The following is a 13,840-nucleotide window of genomic DNA, read 5'->3' on the forward strand; positions in this document are numbered from 1 at the left end:
AGGTGCTAAGGCAAACGAGCTTATGAATAAATCACATAGCTTGTCCTCATTTACAAAAAGATACGCGTATTTGTAATTTTAAACTTTAATAAACCAAAATATCGAATGTTACTAATTGCTGCCAATTAAAAGTTAAATTATTATTAAATCTTCTATAAGCTTTTTATTATTGAACAAATTTGTACCTATTTCTTGAGTAATATTTTAAATATATATTTTAAATGTATCTTTACAGTTTCTTGAATTTTCTGTAAATACTACAAACCTTTCTTCTATTAACATAATTTAACATATTTTAAAATTATTAAAATTTGACTTATGTATATGCATATGTATATATATACACACATTTTAATATTCAATATATTTAAAAATAATTAAACATTTTATATTTTACCGTTAAAAAATAAAATACGTGTAGTAGATATTAATAAATCAGGAAAAATCATATAAAATTCTTCGAAATATAATACAATGTTGTCCTATGACTGTCATAATTTTCAATAATATAAGAAAATTCTCTTCGTGCAACTTTATTTATATTTCCCACTTTTATACATAAGTTTCAATTTATTTCTATAATTTCATCGAGTTATAAATCTTGATATGGAAAACGAATGTTTGTCAAATGACTAAAGTAAAAGTAAATCACTTATGGAATTACGCTCTAAAAAGGACAGATTTGTTGAAGAAATCCGCTTTCCTTTTCGAGCGTTAAGATCTGAAGAGCGTTCTTGGTGTATGAAATCAAAACAGGGCAAATGGAAAGGATTCTTATCCTAAGTCTAGCGTCAATTTTGAGCTAAGTTTTCCAAGATAATATTATTCATGTCGATTTTCCAAGAAATGCAAAAATGACATTTTCATACATGGATATGTTCCTATACGCCTGTTATCGTAAATATATCTTTGCCCTATGGCTTTCTGCCGTCTAAAGATTTATAAAGATTCAAGATTTATAAATCCATTCAATATTTCTTAGATATTTATAAAGTCATTCAATATTTTTTAGATATTTAAGAAAGAAAAATAAAATCTTAGATTTGAGAATTTTCTAAAAATACAATACGCCGAACAGTAAAAAAGGTCATGAACGAGGATCATCATAGTCCGCCAGTAAAGGATCATCGATAAACCACATCTAATGAGAGGAACAAAGTCTTTTTAAGAACTCACCGCCGATAGAGGAGCAAATAGCGGACGTTTTATCAATTTGAGGAGCAATCTGAGGGATTTAGCTAGAGAGCGCCGATAAAACGTTGGAAAGCTACAAGAAAAGCCAGGGTTGAGAGCAGATCTGCGAAGAGGGTACCTCTATCGATTTTCTCGAGGAGGAGCGCTTGTAAAAAATTGGCCCCGATGTATCGTCATTCGACACGCGAGGCCGGTTTGTTCTCTCGTCAACGAATCGCGTCGACGTGACGGCGGGATTTCCACTGCGATTTAAACCAAACGCCATTTGTTGGTGCCGCGAAATCGCGTGTAGGCGCCCGTTAACGAGCATCAGGCCGCATTAAGCCACGTGCATTTTCCACGAATGCCACTTTTTTTTCCCGCGCTGCGCGTGTGGCAGCCCGTTTCGTGCGGTGTCGCGACGACAAAACTGCACAGTGAAATCCAACGTACACACACAGAAGGGATAAAGATCGTCGCGTCGATGAGGGCGGATCGTCGCAAGCGGGAAAACAAAAACTCGGATCTCCGAACTCCGGGGAATACAGAATATCTAAAATGACCGCGCCTCGGTGGCTGCAATTTTTACAGTTATGCGAAAGTAAAGTAAAAGATGGGCAGCTCCACATTACCGGACCGAAGAATTTGGCTTAAAAGCAGGGATATCGATCCCGAAAGAGTTAGCGTGCTACACGATTGTTAAGAGCATTTATCATCTACATACCCTTCAGGGTCGCCAGATTTGTGTCAAGAACTCCACCGGCGCGCCCGCGGCCGATTCGACTACTACGGGGGGCGTCGTAAAAAAAAAAGGACGAATCAAAGTACTTAGAGCGCGCCATTCATGACGGGCGGCGCAAACACAATATTATGCAAATGCGATCGCGTAGATACGGTACAGTCCCGCGTGCAAAATTCGGTTTTTGCATCCCCGAGCCTCCCCGAGAAGATGATCCAGAAAATATTGCGAGTGTGATCGAGAGTATGCAAATACACGACGACTCTCCCACAAAATTGCGCGACAAAGAAATACCTAACGAATTCTAACATGTAAATTTTGCTTCAAAACATATTCCGGTATATTGCAATACGGAAAAAAAAAAAAAACCAAGTCATTCTCGTAGCGGTACGTTATTTTTGACCACGTATCGCCGAACAATCCTATGGAACGTTTATCGAAAATCGACTGTATTTAGATAAGAATTATAAATAAACTGGTCACGATTGGAGCGCGATAAAGAATTCACACGATAACGCTCAGTTTAATAGCAACGAGCATTAATATTGATGCATTATTTCGCGACCTCGCCGCTGCTCTATCGGACAGCGGATAGTAATTGATTTTCGTCGTGTAGTCGGTAAGCTCTCTCTCTCTCTCTCTCTCTCTCTCTCTCTCTCTCTCTCTCTCTCTCTCTCTCTCTCTCTCTCTCTCTCTCTCTCTCGGCCACGAGAGTACATCGATTACATTAGCATTAGGGCAAAAAGGGATCGGATTTAATAATCCTCAGTGGATATGATCTTAAAGCGGGGGGTATTAAGCGACTACGGCTTATCTCAATAAGCTCTCGTCCCGCAACGCTCGAAAGCGACGATGAGGAAAGGAATGTGGGCGTATCGATATTATCGTCTCTTCACTTTACTCAATCTCGTATATTTCATACTTTATACTTTCCACGCAGGAAATTCAGTAAAGTTACGCGGTAGTAGCTTCGCACACTTCTATCTCGCGTTTTATATTTTATATTCTAAAGCCTTACGTCAATTAATATCCGCGATTGAGAGGACGCACTTTCTTATTGCGTCCATAATCTCGGCGAAAATCCAGCCGATTCGCGAGATGCCACTCACCTCTTGTTACGATCGACATAATAACGACGCGAGTGCCGTCGAGGACGATGCCGCCTCCGGTCGACGATGGCTAGTCCGATCGTCGCCGTTTCCCTGGAATTCCGCCTGGAATCCGCACGGTCCCGATCGTCCCGACTGTACAGTGAATCCCTTCGGGAATCTCGCCTGCTCTCGAGCCCGTACGATCCCACGATCTCCGTGCGATCCCGCGGTCTCGTTAGCGTCCAGATGAAGAGCGACACTGCGATCATCTTCGCGCGTTTCCCTCACTCTCGCGTGCCGCGGCGAGTCTCTCATCGAGGCGCGATAACTACGATTCGGCGATAATATCCCGACATTATCCCCACGAGTTCACTTTTCGCGATAACGAGGCGAACCCCGCGGCAGCCGCGGCACGTCTTTCGGCGAGTTTGAGAGAAGCCCGTCGTTCCGCCTCTTCACTCTTTTGCGTGTCATCTTTTGTGACGACGCGAAGCCGTGCGACGACTACACTCGATTTGTATCACAATAAGTAACAGAGAGCGAGCGATGTTATTTTCTGCAACTTGTACTTTATTGAAACTTCCCGTCCGTGAAATGCATGGAATTCGTATTGATGGAGTAACCCGAATGCATCACGTATGTCCAGTCCATCTTGGATGAACTCACAGATTTCCTTCGGGGTTCGGAATCTCTAAGAGAAATTTTTCGAGATTATGAGATGCAGCGATTCTATTTCCATTTCCTTTAACAGCATCAGGAGGTAAAAGTAACTGTCGTTCCCTCTTTTATTCTCGTTCTTCTTCACTTCTTTTATTTGTAATTTTTTTTTGGCGTCTAAATCGCAAATTATTATCGTTTATATTTAAAGCCACTTTAATAATGCAATTTCGAAAAATTTTATCCCTTTCTTCGCGAGCATTGTGCGCAATAACAATGGTAAATATAGAAATACGCAGGGAAAGGCAAAAGCTGTCTTGGTACTGCTTACAGATAAGTATAATTCGTGCAATTGAGATTATCAACGTGCCAAGGTATTTAAAGCTATAGCTGAGTTTTAATTAAAGACAGAATAAATTTTCAAAGAGACAGAATAAATTCGCGGAAACAAATAAGTAAACATAATAAAGAACGGTTCGTCGATTATCTTCCATGTTTTGCAATTTCTCCTTGGTGTCGGAAAGTATTAACGTTTGTTTTCTCCATAGCAAATTTATTTCGAGCAGTATGTGCCAAGTTTTAGCGCTCATGCATTTAAAATGCAGTATGTATGTATTCTAGTTATTACACATAAACAAAAAACTAAGAATTACATATAAAATCTGTCATAAAATACAAATAGTTCTCAAAATGTATTTCTTTATGTAGAAGTAATAATAATAATTTTAGATATAAAACTCCACCGGAGTTACATTTCTTTTTGTTATAAATTTGAATGTAAATGCAATGTTTCTTCGACGAAGATGAAAATCACACACGCATGACACGGCAAGAAATAGGCCACATTACGAGACAAGCTTTACACTCCACGAGAAACTGTCGTATGAGTGTTGAACAAAGCTGACAACGCAATAATCTGACGTCATTTACATTGATCCGCGTGCTACTTGTTATTAGAGCCGAGCCAATATCGTCCAAGAACAATATTTATTGTTCGAAAGTTGCACCGACAGCTATGTGACGAGCTGGGCGGAAAAACGTAATTCCGCGCATAAAATAACACAAAGTAGCGTTCCCTTTTCGTGTTTGAAAAATTATACGGCATCGTTGAAAAATTATGTGCTGTGCCTAAAGGGTGATCAAAATCCTGATTTGAACGACAAAACTAATAGATACAGAAGTAGAAATGTGTAAATCAATTTTTTTAAATCAAATTGAATCCAAATCAAATAAAATCAAAATATAATTTTTAATTAACAACATAATGATTGTTACGTTAAATATTGATGTATAGATAACAACAAAATTTGCACTTATAGTGTAAGAAAAATAATATTGCTTATATAAGACATGAAATCATTTTAAATATAATTTTATAACATTGCCAATGTATGTATGATTTATATTTCAACCTCATAGGTTCGAAATTTTTGAATAATTCAAATTCGAATAATAGAGATTTAAATTCAAATAGAATCAGGTGAGATTCGATTCGATTCGTATTCAAATAGTTTGCACATCTCTATATGGAAGTTTACGGAATGTGCGACATAAAATACACAGGAGCAATTAAAATGCAAATAAGAATTTGCTGAGAAGGAAAGAGATTCGCAAAGATAATTCTTTTGATACGAAACGTTCCCTCCTTCGAACTATAAGTGCGGAATAGCCTAGTCGTTGTACTGGCGGATACAATAGAAACGTCGCCGGCCGTGACATTTCTTTTTTACTATTATCGTCACCAACGAAAGACGTAACAAATAAGAGCGCGGTGTCGACGAGGTGAAATCACGACAAAAAGGAGTAAAATTGAATGTGTCTTGAGTCTGTGCTGACATAACATAAACTTATGCGTTTGTTGTCGACTTAGAACAGATTTCTATAAAGCTTATTCTATTCGAAGTGGCATATTAAAGCGTAGTTTATTATTGAACTACTTTGCAAATGCAGATTTATTAAATCTATTTGGGGTATAATCCGAAACAGAATTCGCGCTTTTCAAAATCACGTTATTCGGAAATTGTCTCGCCTCACGTCACCGCACCACATAATACACAAGCGCGGAACTTGCCCGTGGACATAAAGTGATTTTCATCATAAATTAACAATTAAACGCCCGAGTACGGTAACAGGCGGCGTTAAATTTACTGCACGGGCGACGTATATTTCTCCCACGCCATAACCATAAACGAATCCCACCACGTCGTACCGCCCTCGATTCTTAGCATTTAAATTTATAATGCTCAAGCGTGCTCGCGTTTAATGGTTCGTTAATAGATTGTTTTATCGCCTGTGAGATACCGGGCGACGTTGCGTGCGCTTCTCAATCATAATCCACATTTCCGCTGACGTTTGCGGAATTTCTTCGAATTGCGAACACAAGATACCCGGTGGTGATGTACCAAGGCGACAACTCCATGTTTCAAGTATCGTTGTCAGACGTATTACATAATATTAACCTATAATATTGATAACGTACTCGAGCGATATTAATTGCTGTAACTCTCGCCTCAAGCAAAACATGAATAATAAATTATTAATAAATTATTAACATAATTAAGCGGAGGGGAAGACTAATACTTATGTAATTAAACAGATCATCATTTATATGGAAATTTGCGAAGTAAAAACACTTCTTTGTGACGCTAATTATAAAGATACATCATGACGAAACTATAAATACAAAAAGTTAAACGTTAACTTATTGCCTTTGCAGTGACAATGGCTTTGATGTTTGACAAAAAAAGTCTGCTAAAAGTGGAGTAATTAACTTCAACTGATAGCGATTCTTTGTTTAACTGCGACCGACCATGACTCGTGCCGTAAACCGATGACGTCATCACTCAAGTACCTAGCGCTTAAGCGAAGCTAAACGCATTTTAAAAGACACAATTGTTCTTACAAAATTAATATCAATATCCCCGATTAGAAAGCAACATCTTCGACGAGGAAAAATTTTAATTACTCGATCTATAAAATTCAACGCGTGCGTGCTTCTATAGATGAGGATAAAAATTTTTTATCTAAAAAGAAAACAATAACGAGTACGACGAGTATATCTAGGCTCAGAAGATTGGAGCGAACTTTTATGCCAGCCAAGAAACCGCGGTAAGCGACCGCGATCCTTTTGTTTCCGGGCTATCTCAGAAATACTCGCGGCCGAAAATATCGAAATTCATACAATAGAGAGACGAACGGAGAGACGAGCAGCCGCGCGATTAAAAAATATCACACCGCGAACTATGCCGGAAGTCGATAAAATCCATTAAGAAAATTGGACACTCCGGTATGATGACGACTCAACAAGTATACCTCGACCGATCGCCGAACGATTACTGAGCTCGAAACTCGTTGCACGAAAAATCCGTATATATCCGCGATCGATTCGCATATTTTTCACATATTACGTAAAAAAAAAAAAAAGAAAAAAATCGTGATGCGCCACAAACACACGAACGGCACATAATGGCGTTCGCATTAAGTATTTTAAACGGCGTCGTGACTTCCGCTGCGAAAGAAAAAAAAAAAGCCGCTCGCGAGGCTAGAAACTCGCACGAAACGTTACGAGTACGTTTCCGCACCGCCGATTTTGACGTAGGTCAGTAAACGACGCGCAGAATCCAGCGGAACGGACAAAAGGAAGGGGAACAAAGATTAAAAGCGAAGCCCCCGCGATCGCGAGTCGCGTCTCGTCTCGTGTCAGCACGCGACAGCACGGCGCCGATTTATCTGTCGCCGATTTATCCGCGTCCGGTCAACGGGATAAGTATCGCGATAGCGAACGCTGAATCCTCAATGACCATAATGACTCGTTGATAAAACGACGGTGTGTGTACACCGGAGAGTGGCATACGCCGGATTTCCTGATGGCGTGAGCCTCGAAACGCCCCGACGAATGAACGCGAGCGTCCACCGCAAGCGGTAACGCAGGAGAGGCAATTTTTGATCATTAGGATTCGTCATTCGTAATGTCATCGCACGAAATGTGCGCCTGTATCGTACTATTATCAACTGGTTCAAGGTAAATCCGCCGGATATCTTGCATTTCTGACAAATTAATATTAATCGAGTCCAAGCGTCGTTTTAATGGCCGTTCGACGATGAAACTCTGCGCCGCGGATTTCGTTGCAACGATTTCGAGATTTCTAATAAATATTCAAAGTCTAATTACCATTTAGATAAGACCGTGAGTTAATGAGGCGACGTAAAGCGCAGTACACGGATGGCATTTGCAAGCACACACTCTGCAAGGAGTAGAGTATAAAAACTGGAAACCTCGTTACACCGATATGTTATAGCCGCGTTTAAATTATTTACGCCGCATGCACATGCACAATGTAGCGCAGGAAACGAAGTCGATCTCGCGACAGAAATATTACCGCCCTAAACAAAGGAACTTTGTCGCTTTGAAAGAACCATATCACTTGTCTTGCTTGCTTGTTTAAATTTCATTATATATATTTTTTTTTTTTGAATACTTTAGGCTTTTCATATAAATCTTAAAAAAAAAAAGGTTTGTACGATTGGTCCGTTTTTTCAGACAATTTTTTTCAGACTTTGCGTGCTTTTAATTGTTTTTAAAAAATCACTTTTGAACGGACACGGCTTCACTTTTATCGTGCGTTACTCCGCGATTTGATTCTTCACTGCGTAACTGAAGGAAACGATCTCGTGTTTATCCCATGGACGAACGAAGAAGAACGTTCGATTCGATAAATTAAACCGTGAATTTTTCAAGCACTCCGGATGACACGCGCGGCCGAGAGAAAGAGAGAGAGAGAGAGAGAGAGAGAGAGAGAGAGAGAGAGAGAGAGAGAGAGAGAGAGAGAGAGACGGCCCGGAAGCGAGGTGTATTTCGCGCGACAGTTCGTCGTACGCAGCTCCTAGTGCAATCGATAATCGTGTATGCGGACAGACAGCACTGGCGGAAAGCGGAAAGAGTGGGTGCCGAAGATCACCGTGAAAACCGGTTCTCGTGTCCGCGGCAACGGGGATACCTGGAATCCGAACGACGGCCCGACGCGACGAGCGGCGACGACGGCGGCGGCGGCGGCGACCGGCCGGCCGAGACGCGGCGCGCATGATTAGTCGCGCGGAAACCAATTAGCGCGACCGATTAGCGAGACACGGCCGACGTGTCTCTCGCGGAGGCGAGAACCGGACGACGACGACGACGACGGCGTTCAACACCGCCGCACGTCCACGTGAGCCGACGCCAACTAAGGTTGGCGGGTGCAGCGGCTTCGCGGTCACGCGACAGACGCACCGGCGCGGGGCGACGCGCGCGCACGCTCCCGCGATCGCCGACGGATGGATGGACGGACGGGCGGACGGACGGACGGCGACGTCTGCGAGACGTGAGAAAAATGACGACGAATAATGTAATGTATTAATGACTGGTACGCGCGTCTGTCCCTACCACACGCGCCGCGTCGTTCGTCGTCGCCACGCCGCGGCCACGTGTCACACGTCGCTGTCACGCGAGGGACAATGAGACCGAGGCGGGAAACGCGAGGCTGATCGGCGGCGTCGCGTCGCGTCGGCCAGTTTTCGCGCTTGATCGAATAATGACAGAGCTCTACAGTACCACCGCGGCATAATTAATAGATTTCGTCCGATGGACGGGTCAACATCGGCAAGGTCGACGCGATGAGTTAGCTCGGACGCTAATGGCCGGCTCTGATTACCTTGGCGGCGAGGCCTACAGTGTAAACACTCCCTAAGATTACAGTGATTTGCTTCCCGATTAATTAATTCGCAGAGGACGCCGTAGAAAACCAATAGGATACACGTGTCACTGTTACGTTAGAGGAAGATCACTAGTACTAGCAAGCTACTTTGGATAGTAATTTTTTGAACAGGGGCTAAAGATAAAACTTTGAAAACATAAATGTAAATGGAAAAGTAATTAAAAACGCATGTCTAAGATATTGGGCACCAAAACTGACACGTATAAGAATTTATAGAAGCCTTTTGCTTTGATGTAAAATTTTTGCCGCTTAGACGTAGAGAGAACGATTTCTTTAAATATTTTTCCTTCGTTTGTTTTAGACTCACTTATTTTATTTATTTTATTCAAACACAATACTTTACGAAGCATTATCTTTATTGACTGGAAAAAATATTGATTCGTTAAATCAAACAACATTATTAATGCATAATGAAATAATCGCATTTGTTCCTTCAAATAGTCTTATTCGGCTATTTCGAAGAATATGTTTCTTTGCTTTTAATAAATATTATTAAATCTAATAAAATCTCTTTCTCTCTGTGTACAAAAACTAAAAGCCATTCAAATTTATTTTCAGTAGATCTTACAGAGCGAAAAGCCATGAATGTATAAACTATGGATTTTTATTTCTTTAATCTTATCTAAGTAGAACATTTATCAGTGCTAATACAGTACAATGTTTAGTTTCCGAGAAATAAGTGGGTGTTGCTTCATAATAGAAAAGCAACTAGAACAGTATCAGCGATCTTCCTGTTACGTTATTAATACTGGATAAATCGGAGCGATCTTTGTAGCTTTAACATTTACTTCGCGCGGCGCTCGTTCCACGATTGTGACCTTTGTTGGCTGTGACCAGCGTCAAAATACATTTGAAAACCAATCTCACGTGGCGGCGGCGACGGCGGCGTTGGCGAAGTTGTCGGAATCGCCTCGAAGCGGTCATTGTAGACCGCTGTAATTCAAATATACGTAATTCCGCTTTGTCGGTTAATAGAAGTCCGCTTATCTAGATAGGTCATCAGCCGTATAGAGATGAGACGTCCTTCCCGACAACTCGAATGAAAACTACCTTCACTGTCGCGCGCAGACGGAAAGAAATCTACATCGCGTTATTATACATGCACGCGTTGAATAGGCGCGACGACGCGTTTCCCTCCCGGAGCAACCCTTATTCCTCCCGCATCGGCGGCTCATCCGACGAGAGAGCGAACTCGAATTAATCCCTCGCAAAGCCTTCTCTGCCATGCGGATTCCACACGCGCACTGTTTCACGCAAAATTCCTCTTCGTTACGGCGTCTCCCGGGCAATAAAATCGCAATGAAGCCGAATGCACTAATAAAACTTCATCGGCACTAAAACCATCCCTTCGGGAAATCGCTTTTCCACAGTTTTCCCGGGAACGGGCGAGTCTCCCCCTCGACTCGACCGCGCACTCGCCGGGATGACGTGAGCCGGGATTGACACAACGTAGGCGAAGTGGAGAGGCGGACTGCTCGAGCGAAACTGTCGTCGAACCGCCAGGTTGTTATCGGCGAGTACAACGAGGATCGATTGTTATGATGTTTATGATAGCTCTTTCGAGAGCTGTTAAAGGCCCGAGCTTGTCACGGGCGTAACGTCGGTACGTGGCGCCCGTCTCATCTCCGGCAACTCTTCGAGGACGGCTGACTCGCGGCCGAGCACTTTCACTTGAAAGGGAAGAATCGCGAATCGTCGCAATAAATAAAATAACGCGGAACGCTGTACATTCAGCGTTTTCAAGACGGCGAAATGTCGACGAGAGGGAGGGGGGGGGGGTAAAAAACTAATGTAATTCCGAATAAACTCGTACCAACTCGGCCAATGCTTAGAGCGAAATTCTTTTGGAGAAAAATGTTATCAGACTGCAGTTGTACCTAATTATATCTCTTCCTTGCGTATCTAATTTTCCACGTTAAACATCTTGATAACAAAGTTTCAGATTAAATTCCTTTGACAATTAACCGAGTTGCAAATTTTCACGAAAAATGAAGATCTGCAGACAGAAAATTAATTTGGAGTTTGCGCGATGACATTTTCGCGAGGTGAGTAACATTTATTTCGCTGCTTTAACAGTGGAATTTTGGAGCAAGCGCCTGCTAAATGGCGCGTTAATTTTTCGTACGTTTCGGTTATCAGCTGACTGATGCGCAGAAATAGTTTCACGTGTCGCGTAGCACGAGTAATGCAGTGCGGGAATCGCAGCCATCTGCATGCGCACATATAGAAATGCACGTATATAGAAATCACGCGGCGTGCTAAACATCGTGGATTCGGGCCGTTAAAGAAGAACTTGAAAATAGAATGCGCCGCGGCGCGGAAATTAATGATAATCCATAAAACGCAACGTCCACGCGAGATTTATTACGTGCTGAACGCTTTGCAGTCGCGCGCCAAATATATCGCGACACGGGCAAAACGTATCTGGGTGACGCTTTTAGAGAGTATATCTTCCGCGCAACACGTGGATCGCGTTGGCAACGAGGCGGTCGGTATAAGAAACGCTCATTTACAATTCCACCGGGCGCGACTTGACATCATCAGCGTTTCCCGCTCTCTCGCTTCAGCCGTAAACCAACCCGGGCCAAATATAGCGGACGCGCGTAAAACTTACATAAAGGGAAATGAAAAAGATACGCCCAAAGGAGCAACCTTTCCGGATCCTGACCCCGAGGGGCAAAAAAAAAAAGGGCGGCGACACTTGTACCACGAGAATAAAAAGGTATAACCTGGACGGGCGGACGTGCTTGTTTTCGCTTGCTCAGCAAACCGACCGTGCAAATAAACGTTCGAATTAGCGCGTGCGGCCAAATGACGCGTCGATCGAAACGTACGTGGTTTTACGTAATATTGACCGGAGGGAACCGACCAAGCCTCGCGCGCGGCGACGTCCTCCGCGAGAGAGAAGGATGATGACTGCGCGCGGAGGTTCTAATTCGATTAGAATATCCCCCCGGGCGACAAGGTAAACGTCGGAGGGATATTCGCGCCTCGGCGCGCAAACATACGTTTCATATCGCTTGCTCTCCCGGAGCACACGAGCTGTCGTCGTTTATCCCCCTCTTTTTCGTGTGTACACCCGACGTACGTACGTACGATATCTCGTGTGTTGCTACGTGTTACCGAGGTATTCGCTTGTGGATGCACACACACACACACACACACGGGGCCGTATGTGCGTGCACGTGTGTGTGTGTGTGTGTACAAATCAGATTTGATGGCGCTCGACGATAGTTCGGCAAACATTCGCGCACTCACCGCCGTCGCCGCCGCCGTCGCCGTCGACGCGCGCGGACTTTTATTGCCTTCGGAGTGGACGGCGGCTGTGGCTTACAGAGGGACATCGCACACGATGATATTGGGATGACCGAATTTCGCTCGACGTTAACCCTCACTCGCGCGTTGTATTTCTGTGTCGTGCATACACCACGACAACCCGATCCCAATTTAATCGCGAGGCGTGTAAAAGCAATCGCGACACATCGTATTTTTCACGTAGGGGAACCCTACGAAAAATTCGAAGCCGTAGGGTTTTTTTTTCCGCCGCGCGATTTCGCCGCGTGTACCAAGTGCACGCGCGTGCACGCGTGCTGCAGCTACCGTAGTTCGGCCCAGTTCGCGGAGAGAGATTGGAATGAATCCAAGACAGCAGAATTGCAATCCCTCACTGACAGCGCGCTACACCGACACGGCGACTGTTGCCACCGGTAGACACCGGGGACTTAAGCGCTGATATCCTGTTATGCAAAGACCCGCCGCGATGTTTGTGCATACGCATATAAGATGGAAACAACCGCGCGGATATTCGCCAAGCTGCCTGGATACTTCTTCGCGTAACACATGTAACTTACGTAAACTCTCCGAGCTGTGCGACCTTGCAACGCGATTGACCAGATTAATAATAGCGTCACCTGGAACTTACCTGCAACAGAAAAGAGAGACAACGTTTTTACTGGGATGTGCTAATTTTTATACAACGCACAATTTTTTTTTTTCTTGTAACATAAACGTTTTTTAAGTGCGCTAAAGTCATTTATCTATAATTGTTCTACAGCTTGAGAAATATTTAAATCATTTAAGAGAAGATAATTCAGAAAAAATTGCTTATTATACAGAGCTGCCACTTATGATGATTATTAATGATCTCATATAATAGATTGTTTATATACATCGTTTATTATCAATTGTAAATCAACGACAAAAATAGCATATAATAAAATTTACGGATGTTTCATGTCATTACATAAATAGTATGAATTATTATCGCATTAATTTCCAATCGTGTAGATAAAGTAAATAACGTATCTGAAATTGTTTGAAGCAAGTCAATAGCCGCTTATGGACACATACGTGAAAAATAACGCTTTATGTTACGAAAAAAGAGCTCAATTAAATATCTTTATTGTTGAGGAAATTTTATTTATAATTAT

General features: G+C 42.7%; 1 protein-coding gene across 18 annotated transcripts in view; it reads right to left on the minus strand.

Annotated features, from left to right (window-relative positions):
• LOC105835059 (cAMP-specific 3',5'-cyclic phosphodiesterase) overlaps positions 1-13,840 on the minus strand; it is a 330,289-nt gene that overhangs the window by 82,315 nt on the left and 234,134 nt on the right. Inside the window, exon 1 of one of the 18 annotated variants that reach the window (XM_012678008.3) lies at positions 3,022-13,223. The exons of the other annotated variants lie outside the window; for them this stretch is intronic. Within the exon in view, the coding sequence (XP_012533462.1) occupies positions 3,022-3,272 (251 nt within the window). The 5' untranslated portion in view covers positions 3,273-13,223. Of the gene's footprint in view, positions 1-3,021; positions 13,224-13,840 lie in introns of those variants that run through there. 18 annotated transcript variants of the gene reach the window in all.

Source organism: Monomorium pharaonis, chromosome 9 (assembly GCF_013373865.1).
Source record: "Monomorium pharaonis isolate MP-MQ-018 chromosome 9, ASM1337386v2, whole genome shotgun sequence".
Classification (NCBI taxonomy): domain Eukaryota; kingdom Metazoa; phylum Arthropoda; class Insecta; order Hymenoptera; family Formicidae; genus Monomorium; species Monomorium pharaonis.